Source organism: Macaca fascicularis, chromosome 3, assembly GCF_037993035.2.
Source record: "Macaca fascicularis isolate 582-1 chromosome 3, T2T-MFA8v1.1".
Classification (NCBI taxonomy): domain Eukaryota; kingdom Metazoa; phylum Chordata; class Mammalia; order Primates; family Cercopithecidae; genus Macaca; species Macaca fascicularis.
In genome coordinates, this window is record NC_088377.1 from 45356938 (window position 1) to 45376655 (window position 19718).

The 19718-nt window shown below is 42.7% G+C and overlaps 1 protein-coding gene across 16 annotated transcripts in view; it reads right to left on the reverse strand.

Moving 5' to 3' along the window:
- The window catches only part of RNF216 (ring finger protein 216), a 165335-nt gene that overhangs the window by 141512 nt on the left and 4105 nt on the right, over positions 1-19718 (reverse strand). For 5 of the 16 annotated variants that reach the window (XR_012432187.1, XM_074034380.1, XM_065541629.2 and 2 more), the window contains exon 2: positions 5817-5952. Coding sequence is in view for 15 of the 16 variants with exons in the window: in XM_074034380.1 (XP_073890481.1) it covers positions 5817-5883 (67 nt within the window). In the remaining variant the exon portion in view is untranslated. Of the gene's footprint in view, positions 1-5816; positions 5953-7113; positions 7254-10343; positions 10457-19718 lie in introns of all 16 variants that reach the window. The other 11 variants (XM_074034381.1, XM_065541627.2, XM_074034389.1 and 8 more) reach the window with 4 other exon arrangements.

The window sequence follows — 19718 nt, forward strand, 5'->3', positions numbered from 1 at the left end:
TATGCTCCATTTTGGCAGTTAACACTAAACAAATTTTCCAAATTATACCAATTTACACTCCCATCTGCAGCGTAGGATAGTATGCTGCTTCACGTCCTTATGGGAACACAACCATGCTCATTCATTTATATACTGTCTATAGATTCTGACATGGTTTGGCTGTGTCCCCATCCAGAATCTCACCTTGAATTGTAATCCCATAATCCCCACGTGTCAAGAACGGGACCAGGTGGAGGTAATAGGATCATGGGGACTGTTTCCCCCATTCTGCTCCCATGATTGTGAGTCTTGAGGTATCTGATGGTTTTATAAGCACTCGCATTTCCCCTGCTTGCACTCACTCTATCCTGCCTAAGAAGGTGCCTGCTTCTCCTCTGTCTTTTGCCATGATAGTAATTTTCCAGAGGCCTTCCCAGCAATGTGGAACTGGGAGTCAATTAAACCCCTTTCCTTTATAAATTACCCAGTCTCAGGCATTTCTTCATAGCAGTGTGAAAGTGGACCAACACAGTTGCTTTCAGGCTACAATGGTATAGTTGAATAGTTGCAACTGAAACCACATGGCCTGCAAGGCTAAAATATTAACTTAGCTCTTTAAATTTGCTGAGCCCTAGTTATATTGGCTCACTGCAACCTCTGCCTCCTGGGTTCAAGCGATTCTCGTGCCTCAGCCTCCCAATTAGCTGGGATTACAGGCTTGCAACATCATGCCCAGCTAATTTTTGTACTTTTAGTAGAGATGGGGTTTCCCCATGTTGGCTAGGCTGGGTTTGTTTTTGGTTTTTGTTTTATTTTGCAACAGGGTCACTCTCTGTTGCCCAGGCTGGAGTACAATAGCATGAACCCAGTCCTCCGCAGCCTTGACCTACTGGGTTCAAGTGATCCTCCCATCTTGGTATCCGAAGTACCTGGGACCTGGTGAACCCAACACCACCATACCCAGCTAATTGTCTTATATTTAATTTTTGTAGAGATAGAAATCTCACCATGTTGTCCAGGCCGGTCTCAAAATCCTAGGCTCAAGTTATCCTACCACTTTGGCCTTCCAAAGTGCTGCGATTACAAGCATGAGCCACTGCACCTGGCTGAGCTTTTTACTTCTTGTCTAATGTATCTTAGGCCACAGTTTTCTTCAAAACATGGCATTACATGTATCTCATAAATATAAGAGGCTATATTTTCATTATCATGTAATTCAAAATAATCTTCTAATTTTCATTGTGATTTCTTCTTATACTGGGTGCAGAATCCCACCTAAGTTTATTACATTTTTGACAGCTTTCTTCCAATCTTCTATATTCATACAAGTGTGTGTGTGTGCTTGCTCTTTCAGTTACTGAAACAAGTCTTAAAAATCCCCACTATAATGGTGTATTTGTCCAATTCTGTTTTTAGATTTGCCAATTTTTGCTTTATTTTTCTATCATGTTACAAAGTATACAGGGATTAGCACTATTTTATCTTCCCAGTGTACTGAAACTTTTATCATTATGAACTCTATCAATGCTTCTGGCTGGAGTTTCTATCAATTTTATCAGATATTACACAGATATATCAGCTTTTTTTGGGGGGGGGTATGTGTGTGGCCATTTGCATGATGTACCTTTTTTCATTCCTGACAAAAACTTTTTAAATCTTTATTTTACCTTCATTTTTAAGCCTATTTCCATTAGGTATAGAATCATAGATGAGTAGGCAAAAACACTATTTAGCAATTAAAAAGGAATGAATTACTGATATATGCGACAACAGGGATGAATCTCAAAACATTACCTTTTTTTTTTTTTTTTGAGACGGAGTCTCACTCTGCCGCCCAGGCTGGAGTGCAGTGGCCGGATCCCAGCTCACTGCAAGCTCCGCCTCCCGGGTTCACGCCATTCTCTTGCCTCAGCCTCCCGAGTAGTTGGGACTACAGGCGCCTGCCACCTCGCCCGGCTAGTTTTTTGTATTTTTTAGTAGAGATGGGGTTTCACCGTGTTAGCCAGGATGGTCTCGATCTCCTGACCTCGTGATCCGCCCGTCTCGGCCTCCCAAAGTGCTGGGATTACAGGCTTGAGCCACCGCGCCCTGCCTAAAACATTACCTTTCACAAAAGAATTCAGGTACAAAGAAAACATACAGTATGTATAATTCCATTTATATGAAATTACAGAGTGAAAAAAAGCAGATTAGTAGTTTCCTTAGGCCTGGAGTGGGGTAAGAACTGACTGCAAAGAGGCACAAGGGAATCTTTTTGGAATGATAGAAAATGTTCTATATCGTAATTCAGGTGGTATATTCATTTGTCAAAACTTACTGAACTATACACTTCAAAAAAAAAACTACAGAGGTTGATGCATAATAAAAATTATTAATGTTGGCCAGGAGCAGTGGTTCACGCCTGTAATCCTAGCATTTCATAAGGCAGAGGCAATTGGATCACTTGAGCCCAGCAGTTCAAGACTAGCTTTGCCAGGCAACATTGTGAGACCCTCTCTTGTTTAAAGAAAAAAAAAATTAATGCAGCTAATAAAAACAAAACTTTATACACCTGAAAAAAGTTCTCATGATGGGTGCAGAGTAAACATACTCGTCTAACAAAACACATCTCCAAAGTCAGTAATTTTCCAAAAGGAATTAGTTGTTCTTAAAGAAACTGTTCAAGTATATTTAAGATCCAATTAAAAAACAAAAACCAACTACAACATTAATTGGATATACATGTACAGAAAATTTTGAAATGATCATAAATACAAGTTATAACTAAGATTAAAAATTGCCTGAATCCAATAAATTATGGTTACAATCACTACCAAGTTAGAATACACTATTAATAAAACCCTGAAAATTAGTCCTTCTTTTGTACTCATAATTTGCATAGCTTGAGCAATTTTATTACTCTTGACTTATTTACCTAATAAAATTTGCTCAATTTTAAATGCTCTGAAAGCCAAATACACAGTTGACTCTTGAGCAACACTGATTTGAACAGTGTGGGTCCACTTATTTGCAGATTTTCTTCCACTTGTGTTACTCCTAAAACAGCAGAACTGCACAAGGCTTTCAGGAGCCTATCCCTTGCACCAGTGTGCCCTGAATGTGAGATGTGGAGTCAAAGGAGATTATTTTGGACCTTTAAGATTTAATGACTGCCCTACTGGGTTTTGAACTTGTGTGGGACCTCTCGCGCCTTTCTTTTGGCCAATTTCTCCCTTTTGGAACAGGAGCATATACCCAATGTATGTACCCCCAATTGTATCTTGGGAATAACTAACTTATTTTTGACTTTACAGGCTCATAGGTGGAAGGGATTAGACTTGTCTCAGATAAGACTGAACTTTTGAGTTAATGCTGGAATGAGTTAAGACTTTGGGGACTGTTGGGAAGGCATAATTGTATTTAGCAATGTGAGAAGGACAAGACATTTGGGAGGCGCTGGGGCAGAACAGTATGGTTTGGATCTGTGTTCCTCTCCAAATTTCATATTCAACCGTAATCTCCAATGTTGGAGATGGGGCCTGGTGGGAGGTAATAGGATCATGGGGGTGGTATTTCATAAATGATTTAGCACCATCCCCTCTGGTTGCAACAGTGAGTTCTTGTGAGATCTGGTTGTTTAAAAGTGTGTGGCACCTCTTCCCCAATCCCTCTTATTCCTGCTCCAGCCATGTGAGACAAGCCTGCTTCCCCTTCTCCTTCTGTAATGATTTTTTTTTTTTTTTTTTTTTGAGACGGAGTCTCGCTCTGTCACCCAGCCTGGAGTGCGGTGGCCGGATCTCTGCTCACTGCAAGCTCCGCCTCCCGGGTTCACGCCATTCTCCTGGCTTAGCCTCCCGAGTAGCTGGGACTACAGGCGCTAGCCACCTCGCCCGGCTAGTTTTTTGTACTTTTTAGTAGAGACGGGGTTTCACCGTGTTAGCCAGGATGGTCTCGATCTCCTGACCTCGTGATCCGCCCGTCTCGGCCTCCCAAAGTGCTGGGATTACAGGCTTGAGCCACTGCGCCCGGCCCTTCTGTCATGATTGTAAGTTTCCTAAGATCTCCCCAGAAGCAGAGGCCACTATGTTTCCTATACAGCCTACAGAATTGTGAACCAATTAAACCTCTTCTCTTTCTTTATAAATTACCCAGTCTTGGGCATTTCTTTACGGCCAGTGGAGAACCAACTAATACAAGGACCAACCCCTCTTCTTCCACCTCCTCTTCAGCCTACTCAATGTGAAGATAATAAAGATGAAGACCTTCAGAATGGTCCACTTCCACTTAAGGAATAGCAACTATATTTTCTTCCTCTTCCTTATGATTTTCTTAATAACACTTCTTTTCTGTAGTTCACTTTATTATAAGAATACAGTATACAAAACATACAATATATAACACGTGTTGACTGTTATCAGTAAGGCTTCTAATCAACAGTAGGCTATTTGTACTTAAGTTTTGGTGGAGTCGTTTTTCTTTTTTTTTTGAGACGGAATCTTTGCTCTGTCGCCCAGGCTGGAGTGCAGTGGCGCAATCTTGGCTCACTACAACCTCTGCCACCCAGGTTCAAGCGATTCTCCTGCCTCAGCCTCCCAAGTAGCTGGGACTACATGCATGCACCACCACGCCCAGCTAATTTTTGTATTTTTTAGTAGAGACAGGGTTTCACCATGTTGGTCAGGCTGGTCTTGAACTCCTGACCTCGTGATCCACCAGCCTCGGCCTCCCAAAGTGCTGGGACTACAGGCGTGAGCCACCACGCCTGGCCTGGGGGAGTCATTTTTCTAAAGTCAAATGTAATTTACTCTCTACTAGAAAAATCATCTTTGTAAACACAAAATATTATCAACGGGAGAAAACAAAACCAGTATAACCTCTTCCATGGAATTTATAATTGCAAAAAATGAACATCAGGGTTCTACACCTCAGCATGAATTTTTTCCTTTTAGCCCAAGTGTAAATGTGAATTCGAACTTAACAGGAAATTTCATACACATTTAAGAATGTTATAGAATAGCAAGCACTATTCCCTTTAAAAAATCAATAAAATTCCCCAAAACTTTAATAACTGTAGAACAGGCCGAGCGCAGTGATTCATGCCTATAATCCCAGCACTTTGGGAGGCTGAGGCGGGCAGATCACCTGAGGTCGGGAAATCAAGACCAGCCTGACCAATATGGAGAAACCCCATCTCTACTAAAAATACAAAATTAGCAGGGCGTAGTGGCACATGACTGTAATTCCAGCTACTCGGGAGGCTGAGGCAGGAGAATCGCTTGAACAGAGGAGGTGGAGGTTGTGATGAGCCAAGATTACGCCACTGCACTTCAGCCGGGTAACGAGCGAAATTCCGTCTCAAAAAAAGAAAAGAAAAAACAAAACAAAACAAAACAAAACAAAACTGTAGAACAAAAAAATACATGTTCCAAAATTCCCCTCAAGGTTAAGCCAGAATACTCTGGCAAAAAAGAAATTAAGGATCATGGGAGGACAAGACTGGTTCAATAACACCTGTAGTATTTCAGGTCATAAAGGCCTAGTGGAGCACTCCTTTATAATCAACACACCTTCAAAAACTGATGCTGACACTCTCTCTTAAGACTCAATGACTGCACATTAACAGTGTCTTGCCAGCAAATTAATAGCTTATTAATCTCGTTGTAATGAACGAGTCTTATACTTCATTCATACCAGCAATATCATTATCTGATATAATTCTAGTCTAGTCTTTTTATATCTAAAAATGAAATGTCCCTGGATTCTAAATGGTACAAAATAGGATCATTTCAAAAGACAGAGCTGTGATACTAAAATAAAAAGCCACAGGGAAAGAGACAAAGTGAGAGCAAACAACTTACCTTGTCCCCGATGGCAGTGAAAGTTGTTCAAGTGAATCACCTCTTCATTGCTGTTTCCCTCTGCCATTTTCAAACGCAGACCTGCACATATGGGACTGCTAATATCTAAACATGGTGACCATCTGTTTCAAAAGGTCTGAAAAGGAAGCAAAGAGGAACAGTAAGAAAGAGGGAGTATCAAAACTCTTGCCATGTATCTGGCCAGGGAACATCTGAAGCTTATGCTGAAAACATTCCTTAAGAAAATATATCCTAGGGCCGGGCGCGGTGGCTCACGCCTGTAATCCCAGCACTTTGGGAGGCCGAGGCGGGCGGATCACAAGGTCAGGAGATCGAGACCACGGTGAAACCCCGTCTCTACTAAAAATAGAAAAAAATTAGCCGGGCACGGTGGCGGGCGCCTGTAGTCCCAGCTACTCAGGAGGCTGAGGCAGGAGAATGGCGTAAACCCAGGAGGCGGAGCTTGCAGTGAGCCGAGATTGCGCCACTGCACTCCAGCCTGGGCGACAGAGCGAGACTCCGTCTCAAAAAACAAAAAACAAAAAAAAAAGAAAATATATCCTAGGAAGTAGGTCAAAAAAAAAAAAAAACCCACAAAAACTCAAAACGTATGTCATTAAAACATATTTTTAAAATACACATATTAAACAGACAAAGTACAGACAGAGAATTCATATCTTGATACAAATATGTTAACAAAGAAATGAGTTAAGGGTATTAACAGGCAATTCACAAAAAAGAAAACACAGAAGACGCTCAACCTCACTAATAATCAGGGAAAGGCAAATCAGAAAATGAATTATGTTTCAGCCAGATGCAACGGCTCATGCCTGTAATCCCAGAACTTTGGGAGGCCGAGGCAGGAAGGTCACGAGGTCAGGAGTTCGAGACCAGCCTGACCAACATGGTGAAATCCCAGCTCTACAAAAAATATAAAAATTAGCCAGGCGTGGTGGCAGGCATCTGTAGTCCCAGCTATTTGGGAGGCTGAGGCAGGAGAATGGCATGAACCCAGGAGGCGGAGCTTGCAGTGAGCCGAGATTGCACCACTGCACTCCAGCCTGGGCAACAGAGCAAGACTCCATCTCAAAAAAAAAAAAAACAAAAACACCCCACGCACACGCACACATGGCCAGGCGCAGTGGCTCACACCTGTAATCCCAGCACTTTGGGAGGCCGAGGTGGGGGGATCATGAGGTCTGGAGATTGAGACCATCCTGGCCAACAAGGTGAAACCCTGTCTCTACTAAAAATTTTAAAAATAATAATAAATAAATAATAAAAATACAAAAATTACCAGGGTGCGGTGACGGGCGCCTGATATCCCAGCTAGTCGGGAAGCTAAGGCAGGAAAATCACAAGAACCCGGGAGACAGAGGTTGCAGTGAGCCAGGATCACGCCACTGCACTCCACCCTGTGCGACAGAGAGAGATTATCTCAAAAAAAAAAAAAAAAAAATTACAATTACAATATGCATAAGAATGACCTCAGCAACTTCAGGACAGTGACTATTTCTGGGTAAGGGAGAATGAAAAGGAACTTGAACTTGAGTTACATATAACATTTTTTTTCTTTTATTTGAAGATATTTAAAGCAAACAAGGCAAAACATGAACATATGTTAAATCTGGGTAGCAGACGTGAGTAGTAGACTTGCATTTTTGAAATCCATCCCTCTCTTCCTTCAAAAAGAGGTATCATGGTGTTAAAGCCAATACATTACATCTCCACGGACCAGCGATGGAACAGAAACACAGAAGTTAGTGATGGGGCTAAAGCTGCAGAACTATTGAACTCTGGGAATAGGAAACAGAAATATTTGGGAAATGGACTCATATGAGAGTAATGGGGACAAAAAAATAAATAAAAAAACAATCTATGTCTATTACGGAAAGAGAAAAGGTGGGTACCAACGAGGGAGTGGGTAGATTAACTGTTAAGTGACATGAAGGAACCTTTCCAGGCTAAGTCATGCTCTATATATTGACTGTGGTGGTAGTCACCTGGATATATGCATTTGTCAAAACTCACTGAACTATATACTAAAATGGAGAGATTTTAATTATATATCAGTAAAGATTTCTTTGAGGGCTGGGAGCGGTGGCTCACACCTGTAATCCCAGCACTTTGAGAGGCTGAGGAAGATGGATCACTTGAGGTCAGGAGTTCGAGACCAGCCCTGCCAATGTGGTGAAACCCCATTTCTACTAAAAATATAAAAATCTGCCAGGCGTGGTGGCAGGCACCTGTAATCCCAGCTACTTGGAAGGCTGAGGCAGGAGAATAGCTTGAACCCAGTAGACAGAGGTTGTAGTCTTTTTTTTTTTTTTTGAGCCAGAGTCTCTCTCTGTCATCCCCGCTGGAGAGCAGCTGCACAATCATGGCTCACTGCAGCCTTGAACCCCTGGGCTCAAGCAATCCTTCTACCTCAGCCTCAGAGTAGCTGGGACTACAGGCATGTACCACCATGCCTAGCTAAATTTTAAAAAAATTTTTTTAGGGACAGGGTCTCACTATGTTGTCCAGGCTGGTCTGGATATCCTGGTCTCAAGCATTCTTTCTGCCTTGGCTTCCCAAAGTGCTGGGATTACAGCTGTGAACCACCAAGCCCAGCCTGTAGCAATAAAGATTTTAACAAATAAAACAGATGGCTGGGTGTCATGCCTGTAATCTCAGCACTTTGGGAGGCCAATGCAGGCGGGCCACTTGAGGTCAGGAGTTGAGACCAGCCCGGCCAACATGGCGAAACCCTGCCTCTACTAAAAATACGAAGAATTAGCCAGGTGTCGTGGCAGGCGCCTGTAATCCCAGCTACTTAGGAGGCTGAGGCAGGAGAATTGCTTCAACCTGGGAAGCAGAGGTTGCAGTTAGCTGAGATCGTGCCATTGAACTCCAAGTTGGGAGACAAGAGCAAAAACTCTGTCTCAAAAGAATAAATTAATTAAAAAATAAAACAAAACAAAACAGGTAAGTATCCATTCAAGCCAGCAAGGGTGTGGTGAAACTATACTGTCTACTGAACAGTAGTAAAAATAAAACCACACAAAAATATGTCATAAGGTAAAACATTAAAACTGCAAAAACTACCAGAGGTAAAACAAGTATAAAAATAGACTCTTCAGGCTGGGCGTGGTGGCTCACACCTGTAATCCCAGCACTTTGGGAGGCTGAGGAGGGCGGATCACTTGAAGTCAGGAGTTCGAGACCAGCTTGGTCAACATGGCAAAATGCTTTCTCTACTAAAAATATAAAAATCAGCTTGGTGTGGTGGCATGCACCTGTAATCTCAGCTATTCAGGAGGTTGAGGTGAGAGAATCACCTGAACCCTGGAGGCGGTGGTTGCAGTAGGCCAAGATCACGCCACTGTACTCCAGCCTAGGCAATAGAGCAAGACACTGTCCCCTAAAAAAAAGACTCTTCATAAGAAGCAATTAACACCAAAGTAATAAAATATGATCTTTTATTACTAGCAGAGAAAAAATATAATAGTAGAAAAAATAGAGTAAATAATAGTAGAAATAATAGTAGAATAACAGTAGAAAAAATAGAGTAAATAGAAAAAATTAGAGTAAATAGAAAAAATAGAGTAAATGGAAAAAATAGATTAGAGTAAATCTACAGAGTAAAAAATAAATTAGAGTAAAAAATAAATAAATTAGAGTAAAAAAAATTAGAGTAAAAAATAAATTAGAGCAAAAAATAAATTAAATAGAAAAAATAGAGTAGTAGTAGAGAACAAATAATTGTAAACTTCAAATTCTATGATCCTTTATTTTTCAAGAGTAAGGGCAGGGGCTGGCTACAGTGGTTCATGCCTATAATCCCACCACTTTGGGAACCCAAAGCGGGACAATCGCTGGAGGCCAGAAATTTGAGACCAGCCTGAGTAAACTTGGTGAGACCCCATCTCTACAAAAAACTGAAAAAAATTAGTTGGGCATGGTGGCACGTATGTGATCCCACTTACTCGGGAGGCTGAGGCTAGAGGATTGCTTGAGCCCATGAGTTCCAAAGTTACAGTGAGCTATGACCAACCCACTGCACTCCAGTCTAGGAAACAGAGCAAGACTCTCTTTAAAAAAAAAAAAAAAAAAGTAAGGATGGGATAAAACAATTTTTACACTTTCAAAGACTAAGAGAGTTTACCTCCCACAGATACTCAAAGAGCTATTAAAAAAATGAACTTTAAGGCCGGGCATGGTGGCTCATACCTGTAATCCCAGGACTTTGGAAGGTCAAGGCCAGTGGATTGCTTAAGGTCAGGAGTTTGAGACCGGCCTGGGCAACATAGTGAGGACTATCTATACTAAAAATACAAAAATTAACTGGGTGTGGTAGCAGGTGGGAACCTGTAATCCCAGCTACTTGGGAGGCTGAAGTAGGAGAACTGCTTGAGTTTGGCAGGGGGAGGTTGCAGCGAGCTGAGATCGTGCCACTGCACTCCAGCCTAGGCAACAGAGTGAAACCCCATCTCAAACAAACAAACAAACAAAAAAATTAGGCGTGGTGGTGCACACCCATAGTACCAGCTACTCAGGAAGATGAGGCAAGAAGACGGCTTGAACCCAGTAGTTCGACACTGCAGTGTGCCACCATCATGCCACCGCACTCCAGCCAGGGTGAGAGCAAGACCGTGCCTCTGAAACAAACAAAAAGCATGAAAAAGAAACGTGGGGCCGGCATGGTGGCTCACATCTGTAATCCCAGTACTTCCAGAGGCCGAGGCGGGCAGACTGCCTGAGCTCAGGAGTTTGCGACCAGTCTGGGCAACATAAGTGAAACCCCGTCTCTACTAAAATACAAAAAAAAAAAAAAAAAAAAAAGTAGCCAGGTGTGGCGGTATGCACATATAACCCCAGCTACTCGGGAGGCCGAGGCAGGAGAACTGCTTGAACCTGGGAGGCAGAGGTTGCAGTGAGCCGAGATCGCACCACTGCACTCCAGCCTGGGTGACAGAACAAGACTCCATCTCAAAAAAAAGAAAAAAAAAAAAAAGAAATAGAAACACGAATCCTGGCTGGACACAATGGCTCAAACTTGTAATCCAGGAAACCAATCCTTGGGAGACCAAGGTGGGAGAATCACTTGACGTTAGGGGTTCAAGACCAGCCTGGGAAATATAGCTAGACCCTGTCTCTACAAAAAATAAAAATAAAAAAATTAGCTGGGCGGGGTGGCATGCACCTATAGTTCTAGCTACTCAGGAGTCTGAAGCAGGAGGATCTCCTGAACCCAGGAGTTTGATGTTGCAGTGAGCCATGAGTATGCCACTGGATTCCAGCCTGGGTGACAGAGACATGTCTCAAAAAACTAAAACAAAAACAAACAAACAAAAAAACCCTTGAGTCTAGAGAAATGAGTGGTGCTCTAAACTGTGTCACGCTTGGCCTCCAAATTCCTATACCGAAGCTCTGACCTCCAATATAATGGTATTTGGAGACGGAGTCTGTGGGAGGTGATTAGAATTAGATGAAGTCGTGGAGGTGGGGCCCTCATGATGGCTGGGCACACTGAGAAGAAGAGATACCAGAGAGCTTGCTTTTTCTCTCCATCATGTGAGAACACAGGCAGAAGGCAGTTGTCTGAGATCCAGGAAGAGAAATAACCAGAATCCAACAATGCTGAAACTCTATTCTCAGACTTCCAAATTCCAGAACTGTGAGAAAATAAATTTGTTTTAAATGTCACCCAGTTGATGCTATTTTGTTAGTCTATGGTATCAGCTGGCTTGAGCTGACTAATACAGGTGGAATTACAGAAACAACACATATAGCACAGAAAATAATGACACAGGGTCTTAATTTCAGGAAACGAATGTCTGTGGCACAACTTTTAAAAAATGTTTAAAAGGTGAAATTAAAATGCTATACAACTATAGAGGGTGCAGATGTATGTTTAGAGTGTGTATGTTTAGAGACTGATATTCACCAGATAGTTGTACAATGATAATGTCCTTGGGTCTTGTTCCAGAAGCTAACAGACAGCATAAAATTACAAGCCAAAATGAGGATGCTGCTATGTATGAGCCATTTTTCTTATTCCTTTACATGCATAACACATCTAATCCTAACAACATCCCTATAATCCTGGCATGATTATTCACCTTACTTTACAGAGATTTTGGTTCTGGCCATGACAAAGTATTAATAGCCTGTAGTGGACCAACTCTTTGCCTCTTCTTACAAATCCACTATAAAAAGACCAAATATATAAAACACATCTTTGAAGGCAATGGAGAAAACCCAGCTGGCAGGATTTCAGGGGCTCTGATCCGTGAAAAATGAGAAGCACATTAGGACAGGACACATTTATCCTGCATTTTTTGTCTCCTGAAGGCACTTCCCAAATCTTAACTGTGAAAAAATGGACCTGAGGCAGAAACAGCAATTTCAATGGGCTGAGGAGTTGAAGGTCGGAGTTTGGGGCTGCCAAAGTAGCTGAGACTTAAGGGACAAAATTCTAGCAAGGAAAAATCCACTGAGAAAGAAATCTCCAAAAACCAGAATAATAACCTCCTCACCCCCCCGACTAAGTTGCTGACCTATGCTACATACATGCAGGACTAGACTCCCCAAAATCCAATAGCAGAAAAGCTAAAGAGCTGAGCAGAGATCTCAGCAAACATGTATTGTTGAGAGGGGTTTTTTTTTTTTTTTTTTTGAGATGGAGTTTTGCTTTGCCATCCAGGCTGCAGTAATGGTGCAATCTTGGCTCACCGCAACCTCCGCCTCCTGGGTTCAAGCCAGTTTCCTGCCTCAGCCTCCCAAGTAGCAGGGACTACAGGCACGCACCACCATGCCCAGTTAATTTTTGTATTTTCAGTACAGAGGGGATTTTGTTATGTTGGCCAGGCTGGTCTCGAACTCCTGACCTCAGGTGATGCACCTGCTTTGGCCTCCCAAAGTACTGGGATTACAGGCATAAGCCACCACTCCCAGCCTGTTGAGAGAGATTAAAGGTCAAGCCCAACTAAAGTGGAGGAGTGCTGGTAAACACCGAGCTTTCATCTGAGATCCTAGGAAAGCCAAATCTTAAAGGTTAAGAGCAAAATGAAAATAGACTTAATACAGACCAAACTACGACAGGATCAAGATGATCTGCCGGTACTCTAATTTGCACACCTAAAAAACTTAAACCACAATGGAGGAGTATCATTTGGAACCTTCAGTTTTTTCAGTCATAACGTCCAGACTTTGATTAAAAAAAAAAAAAAAAATTTCCAGGTGCGGTAGCTCATGTCTGTAATCCTAGCACTTTGGGAGGCTGAAGCAGGAGGATCACTTGAGCCCAGGAGTTTAAGACCAGCCTGGGAAATATAGTGAGATCTTGTCTCTATTAGGGCAAAAAAAAAAAACAAAACAAAAGGCCAGGCCCAGTGGCTCATGCCTGTAATCCCAGCACTTTGGGAGGCTGAGGCGGGTGGATCACCTGAGCTCAGGAGTTTGAGACCAGCCCGGCCAACCCGGTGAAACCGTCTCTACTAAAAACACAAAAATTAGCTGGGCGTGGTGGCGCACGCTTGTAATCCCAGCTACGAGAATCGCTTGAATTGGGGAGATGGAGGTTGCGGTGAGCCGAGATGGAGCCATTGCACTCCAGCCTAGGCAACAAGAATGAAACTCTGTCTCAAAAAAATAAAATAAAATAAAAAATAAAATAAAACAAAACCACAAGGAAATTCTGGGAAGACAGTGGTAGTAACAGCAGAATAGTCTTTGCATAGCCTCAAATTGTCACATAGTAACAGAAAAAATTCCATGGACAACAGTTACAAAAAAACTAGACGAGAAAGAATCTCCACAAACACCAAATTACGGAAAACACAAAATTTAAATGTGCTTCTTGCTCTGTCACCGAGGCTGGAGTGCAGTGGTGTGATCTCAGCTCACTGCAACTTCCATCTCCCAGGTTTAAGCAATTCAATCCTTTTCTTCCTCTCTGAGAAAATCTCAATTTTCTTTGCCTTCCTAGGAGAAAGCACTGTGCCTCTCCAGAGGCAGTAAGCCCCAGATTGGGGCTTCTCATTAAACGTCTACAAAGAATTAATAGTCAGATAATATCAGTATTTTCTCAACTTATAAAATGTGAAGTTATAGATACCATCAAAATAGATAGATACCAAAACCAGGTTAGCAAAGTTTTACAACAGAACTTTCTGGCATTGATAACTGAACAAAGGTATTCCTTTTTTCTTTTTTAGACAGTTTCGCTCTTGTCGTCCAGGCTAGAGTGCAATGGCATGATCTCGGCTCACTGCAACCTCTGCATCCAGGGTTCAAGCGATTCTCCTGCCTCACCCTCCAGAGTAGCTGGGATTACAGGCATATGCCACCATGCCTGGCTAAATTTTGTATTTCTTAGTAGACACAGGGTTTCACCACGTTGGCCAGGCTAGTCTCGAACTCCTGACCTCTGGTGATCCCGCCTCAGCCTTCCAAAGTGCTGGGATTACAGGCATGAGCCACCATGCCTGGCCCCAGGTATTCCCATTTTTAAAACTGACATATACCAGCCTAAGTTTGGGTCTCTCATTTGAAATAATGATACTGATGTTATTTATAAGTAGCATGATACTTAAAAGAACAGTTCTGGTATCAAATTTGAACTGCATCTAATTTAAGTTCTTTTTTTCCCCAAATAAGATTTTTTTGTTTTGAGATGGAGTCTCCCACTGTCACCTGGGCTGGAGTGCAGTGGTGCAGTCTCAGCTCACTGCAACCCCTGCCTCCTGGGTTCAAGCGATTCTCCTGCCTCAGCCTCCCGAGTAGCTGGGATTACAGGTGCCCACCACCACACCCGCTAGTTTTTTGTATTTTTAGTAGAGATGGCATTTCACCATGTTGGCCAGGCTGGTCTCAAACTCCTGACCTCGTGATTTGCCAATCTTGGCCTCCCAAAGTGCTGGGATTACAGGCGTGAGCCACCGTGCCCAGTCAGATTTTTAAAAAGTATTTTGAACACTATTTTCAAGCCAAATGTCTTTTTTTTTTTTGAGACAGAGTCTTGCTTTGTCACCCAAACTGGAGTGCAGTGGCACGATCTCAGCTCACTGAAACCTCCATTTCCCAGGTTCAAGCAAGTCTCCTGCCTCAGCCTCCCTGAGTAGCTGCGACGACACATGCGTGCCGTACTGGTTAATTTTTGTATTTTTAGTAGAGAAGTGGTTTTGCCATGTTGGCCAGGCTGATCTTGAACTCTTGACTTCAGGTGATCTGCCTGCCTTGGCCTCCCAAAGTCCTGGGATAACACGCGTGAGTCACCGCGCTTGGCCTCAAGCCAAATTTCTTATCTTTCCTTTGGCCACAACTGGCTTCCTTCAATTTTACACTGGAAATCAAAGGGAGATGTGGGTCATTTTACAGCTAATTTAGTTGAAATGTCAGGCTTGTAGTTAAGCAGATTACTAGTAACTGTTTAAAAAAGTCCTCATGAGTGGCACACCAGTGGCCCCAACTTGTGAGAAGAAAAGAAGTCTGATGATGGAATTTCTCCTCTTGACTAAATGCAAGTCTCTGTATCAGGTCATGTAACTCTCTGACACTCAGTCTCTTCATCTGGGCTTCCGATCATACTGCCTATGTTTAAATCTTGGTTTCACCATTTAGTCAATCAGTGGCTCCAAATAAATTGTTCAACCTCCTGGGCCAATCTCCTCATTTGTAAAATGAGAATGCAGTTGTTTTAAAATTAGTTGCGGGTAGGTAGACAGGCATGTACCCAAGTCCCAGCTTGACTGTGGAAGCTGAGGCAAGAGGATCCTTTGAGCCCAGGAGTTCAAGGCTGCAAGCGAGTTATGAGAGCACCACTGCACTCCAGCATAGGTGGCAGAGGGAGAACCTACCTCCAAAAAAAATTCATTAATTTAAAAAAATAAAAACTTTTGGCTGGCGCCGTGGCTCACACCTATAATCCCAGCACTTTGGGAGGCCGAGGCAGGCGGATCACGAGATCAGGAAATTGAGACCATCCTGGCTAACATGGTGAAACCCCCCTGTCTCTACTAAAAACACACACACACACACACACACACAAATTTAGCCGGGTGTGGTGGCGGGCGCCTGTAGTCTCAGCTACTCGGGAAGCTGAGGCAGGAGAATGGCGTGAACCCGGGAGACGGAGCTTGCAGTGAGCCAAGATTGCGCCACTGCACTCCAGCCTGGGCGACAGAGCGAGACTCCGTCTCAATAAATAAATAAATAAAGAGCGAGACTCCGTCTCAATAAATAAATAAATAAATAAAAATAAATAAAAACTTTTTAAAAACTAAATCAGTTGAATTACATAAAGTTTTAGCATAGTGCCTGACATATACTAAGTGTTACATTATGTTATTTTTTTAACTGCTACCTGAGAAACAGAAAAATGGCAATATCTATTCTTATATTATAAGGCTATGTTGAAAAATAAGAGAAGCCACTTTGTATATGGTAAATGCCATCAAAATAGGAGCACTGTAATCACAAGTACATAGGAAATGCAGTGTTTATTAATAAAATACAGTTCAAGGGGAAAAAAAAATCTTTATTTTCCCATTCCAAGTTACTTTTTTTTTTTTTTGAGACGAAGTTTTGCTCTTGTTGCCCAGGCTGAAGTGCAATGGTGCAAACTCAGTTCACTGCAACTTCCGCCTCTAGGGTTCAAGCAATTCTCCTGTCTCAGCCTCCCAAGTGGCTGGGATTACAGGCATGTTGCCACCATGCCCAGCTAATTTTGTATTTTTAGTAGAGATGGCATTTCACCATCTTATGCTGGTCTTGAACTCCTGACCTCAGGTGATCCACCCCCCCCGACACTCATCAAAGTGTTGAGATTACAGGCAAAAGCCACCGTGCCTGGCCTCTTTTCTTATTTATAGTTGTATTTTCAATGCCTAGCACAGTTGTTGAATGAGTGGCTCCAAAACCTTCTTCCTCTGTCAAAGACTGGAGCTGTTATTCATCGTGGCTATAGAACCAGAGTCAGGAAACATGGCCTAGGCAACAATTAGGATTTTCTTCAGTTATCAAGCATTGCCCATTACAGATAATATGGAAAACAAGGAAGTCAAGAAGAAAAGAGAATCACTCATGGTTCTCTCACCCAATTTTCTGGTTTTCAAAATCTCACCTTCACTGCCTCGTGACCAGAATGCTTAAGTCTGTCTTCTACAAATCATTTTCTTCTCCTTGTTCTATTCAGGTTGCTTCTCCATTTTTCCTTATGTATATGCTCCTAAACTACTACTGCATGATCCTGGGGCTCTGTAGTGCCCCTGGCTCTCCAGAATACTTTCTGTAAATATGTCTGCCACTTCTGCAACAGATTTGGGGGTTATTAAAGACTTTCAAATTTAATGAGTTAATCCCTTTGACTTTCCAGAAAAAAGTGGGCAAAGCAGGCCAGGCATGGTGGCTCACACCTGTATTCCCAAAACTTTGAGAGGCCGAGGTGGGTGAATTATTTGAGGTCAGGAGTTCGAGACCAGCCTGGCCACCATGGTGAAACCCCGTCTTTACTAAAAATACAAAAACCAGTCAAGCGTGGTTGCAGGTGCCTATAGTCCCAGCTACTCAGGAGGCTGAGGCAGGAGAATTGCTTGAACCCAGGATGCAGAGGTTGCAGTGAGCCTAGACTGTGTCACTGCACTCCAGCCTGGGTGACAGAGAGACTCCGTCTCAAAAAAGAAAGAAAAGAAAAAGTGGGCAAAGCAGAGCTAGTCACAGGCGGGAAGATGACATGCCCATGTCATACCAGGCCTCCACAATACCTCTTCCTAGCATGTTTTTAAAAATGCCTATAAACAATTGTTTTTCATTCAAATACCATTTGCTCATCCTAACCATTTTTTGGATATCCATCCTAAGCCTGTACTAATATAATCAATATTAAATCAATACAGAAAAAGTTTACTGTCAGATCCCCATATCCAGATGTGAAAGCTGTGGATACGGAGAGCTGACTGTACTACAGCATTTTATATAACAAGAATTGGTTATGCATCATCGGGAATACATCAAAAGAAACTCTCGGCCGGGCGCGGTGGCTCAAGCCTGTAATCCGAGCACTTTGGGAGGCCGAGACGGGCGGATCACAAGGTCAGGAGATCGAGACCATCCTGGCTAACACGGCGAAACCCCGTCTCTACTAAAAACACAAAAAATTAGCCGGGCGAGGTGGCGGCGCCTGTGGTCCCAGCTACTCGGGAGGCCGAGGCAGGAGAATGGCAGGAACCCGGGAGGCGGAGCTTGCAGTGAGCTGAGATCTGGCCACTGCACTCCAGCCTGGGCGACAGAGCGAGACTCCGTCTCAAAAAAAAAAAAAAAAAAAAAAAAAAAAAAAAGAAACTCTCACATGGATTTTTGTTTCAAAGAACTCAGAGCCCCATCAATCAGAGAATAAAGTTACTAGAGCAATAAAGAGACTATAGGGGAAGGGCAGGTAGCCAGGGAAGGTTGAGCAAGAATAGCCATATCAAGCCAAAGTGAGAGCTGTGTCAGATTTGGGCTTATCCTTTAAAAGCACAGCAGCCCCCAACTCTACTAAAAAAAATACAAAAATTAGCTGGGTGCGACGGCACATGCCTGTAATCCCAATTACTCTGGAAACTGAGGCACAAGAATTGCTTGAACCCAGAAGGCAGAGGTTGCAGTGAGCTGATATTGTGCCACTGCACTCCAGCCTGTGCGACAGAAGGAGACTCTGTCTCAAAAAAAAAAAAAAAGAAAGAAAGAAAAGAAAAAAGAGAAAGAAAGAAAACAAAAGGCACAGCAGCTTTCACTTAGGGTTCCTGGGCCCAGAGACATCAGGTAAAAAGTCTGAAAACCCTGCTGAGAGATCACACAGAAAGCCCTGACACTACATGCGGAGGGAAAGAGCCAGCTGAGACCAGTCTTCCAGCCGTCTTTGACAAGGCATGTGAACGAAGAAGCCATTATGGAAGCGGATGCTCCAGCTCTGGCCACCTCTAAGGATAGCATGTGGACCAGAGAAAAATGGCCCAGGTCAGCACTTCCCAATTCTCCTGACTCATAAAACTGTCAACAAACAAAATTACTCTATGAAGCCAGTGAGTATCCAGGTGGTTTGTTATGCATCAACAGATAACTGAAACAGAGCTCAGATTTTATTTTCTAGCCAACGGGAAGCAACGCAATGACAGATGTGCTTCAGAAAAATCAACCTGGCTGCAATGCGTAAGATGGCCTGTAGGAGACAACTGGTGCCAGGAAACCCAGGAAACAAGAGCCAACAGTACCTAGGGGGAGGAAAACAGTATCTACAGGGAGGAAAACAATACAAGACACTGATTGCAGAGTTAGAGTCGATGGGATCTGTGTATGTCATTGGCCATCAGGGCAAGAAGAAGGAATCAAAGTTGACCTAGATGCTGAGATCAGGTGACCATAGGATGGTGATGCTATTAAGGAAGAACAAAGCAGATGATGAGTTCAGAGAAAGAAAATGAAAATTGTGTTAACTTTAATAAGTGGACAAAATAACTACAGTAAAATAACATCCATGATTATGGATATAAATATGCAAACAATTAGTCTAGAGTTTAAAAATTCTAAGAATCCTATTATCAGTGCATTTTTACAATAGGAAAGGTTTTAAATCAAAAATTAAACTCAATATCTTCAGTGGGCGGGCTAAACAGTTTAACATAAAACATCAAGATTTTCTTCATCCTCATGGGTGGAGGGTAAAATCAATGTTTTCAATGATCTTTTTAGAACTGAATCTTCTGTGACCAAAGGACATGCTTCTGCTTCTAGCCCAAGTACTGCCTTGCAGGCTCCAACCACAAATCTCACCGTGGTGGAACCAAAATCCTTACCATGGCCTACAAAACGCTACCATCACCTGACCTTGCTGACATAGCGGGCCTTACCTTTTCCCCCCGCATTCACCACTCCGTAGTA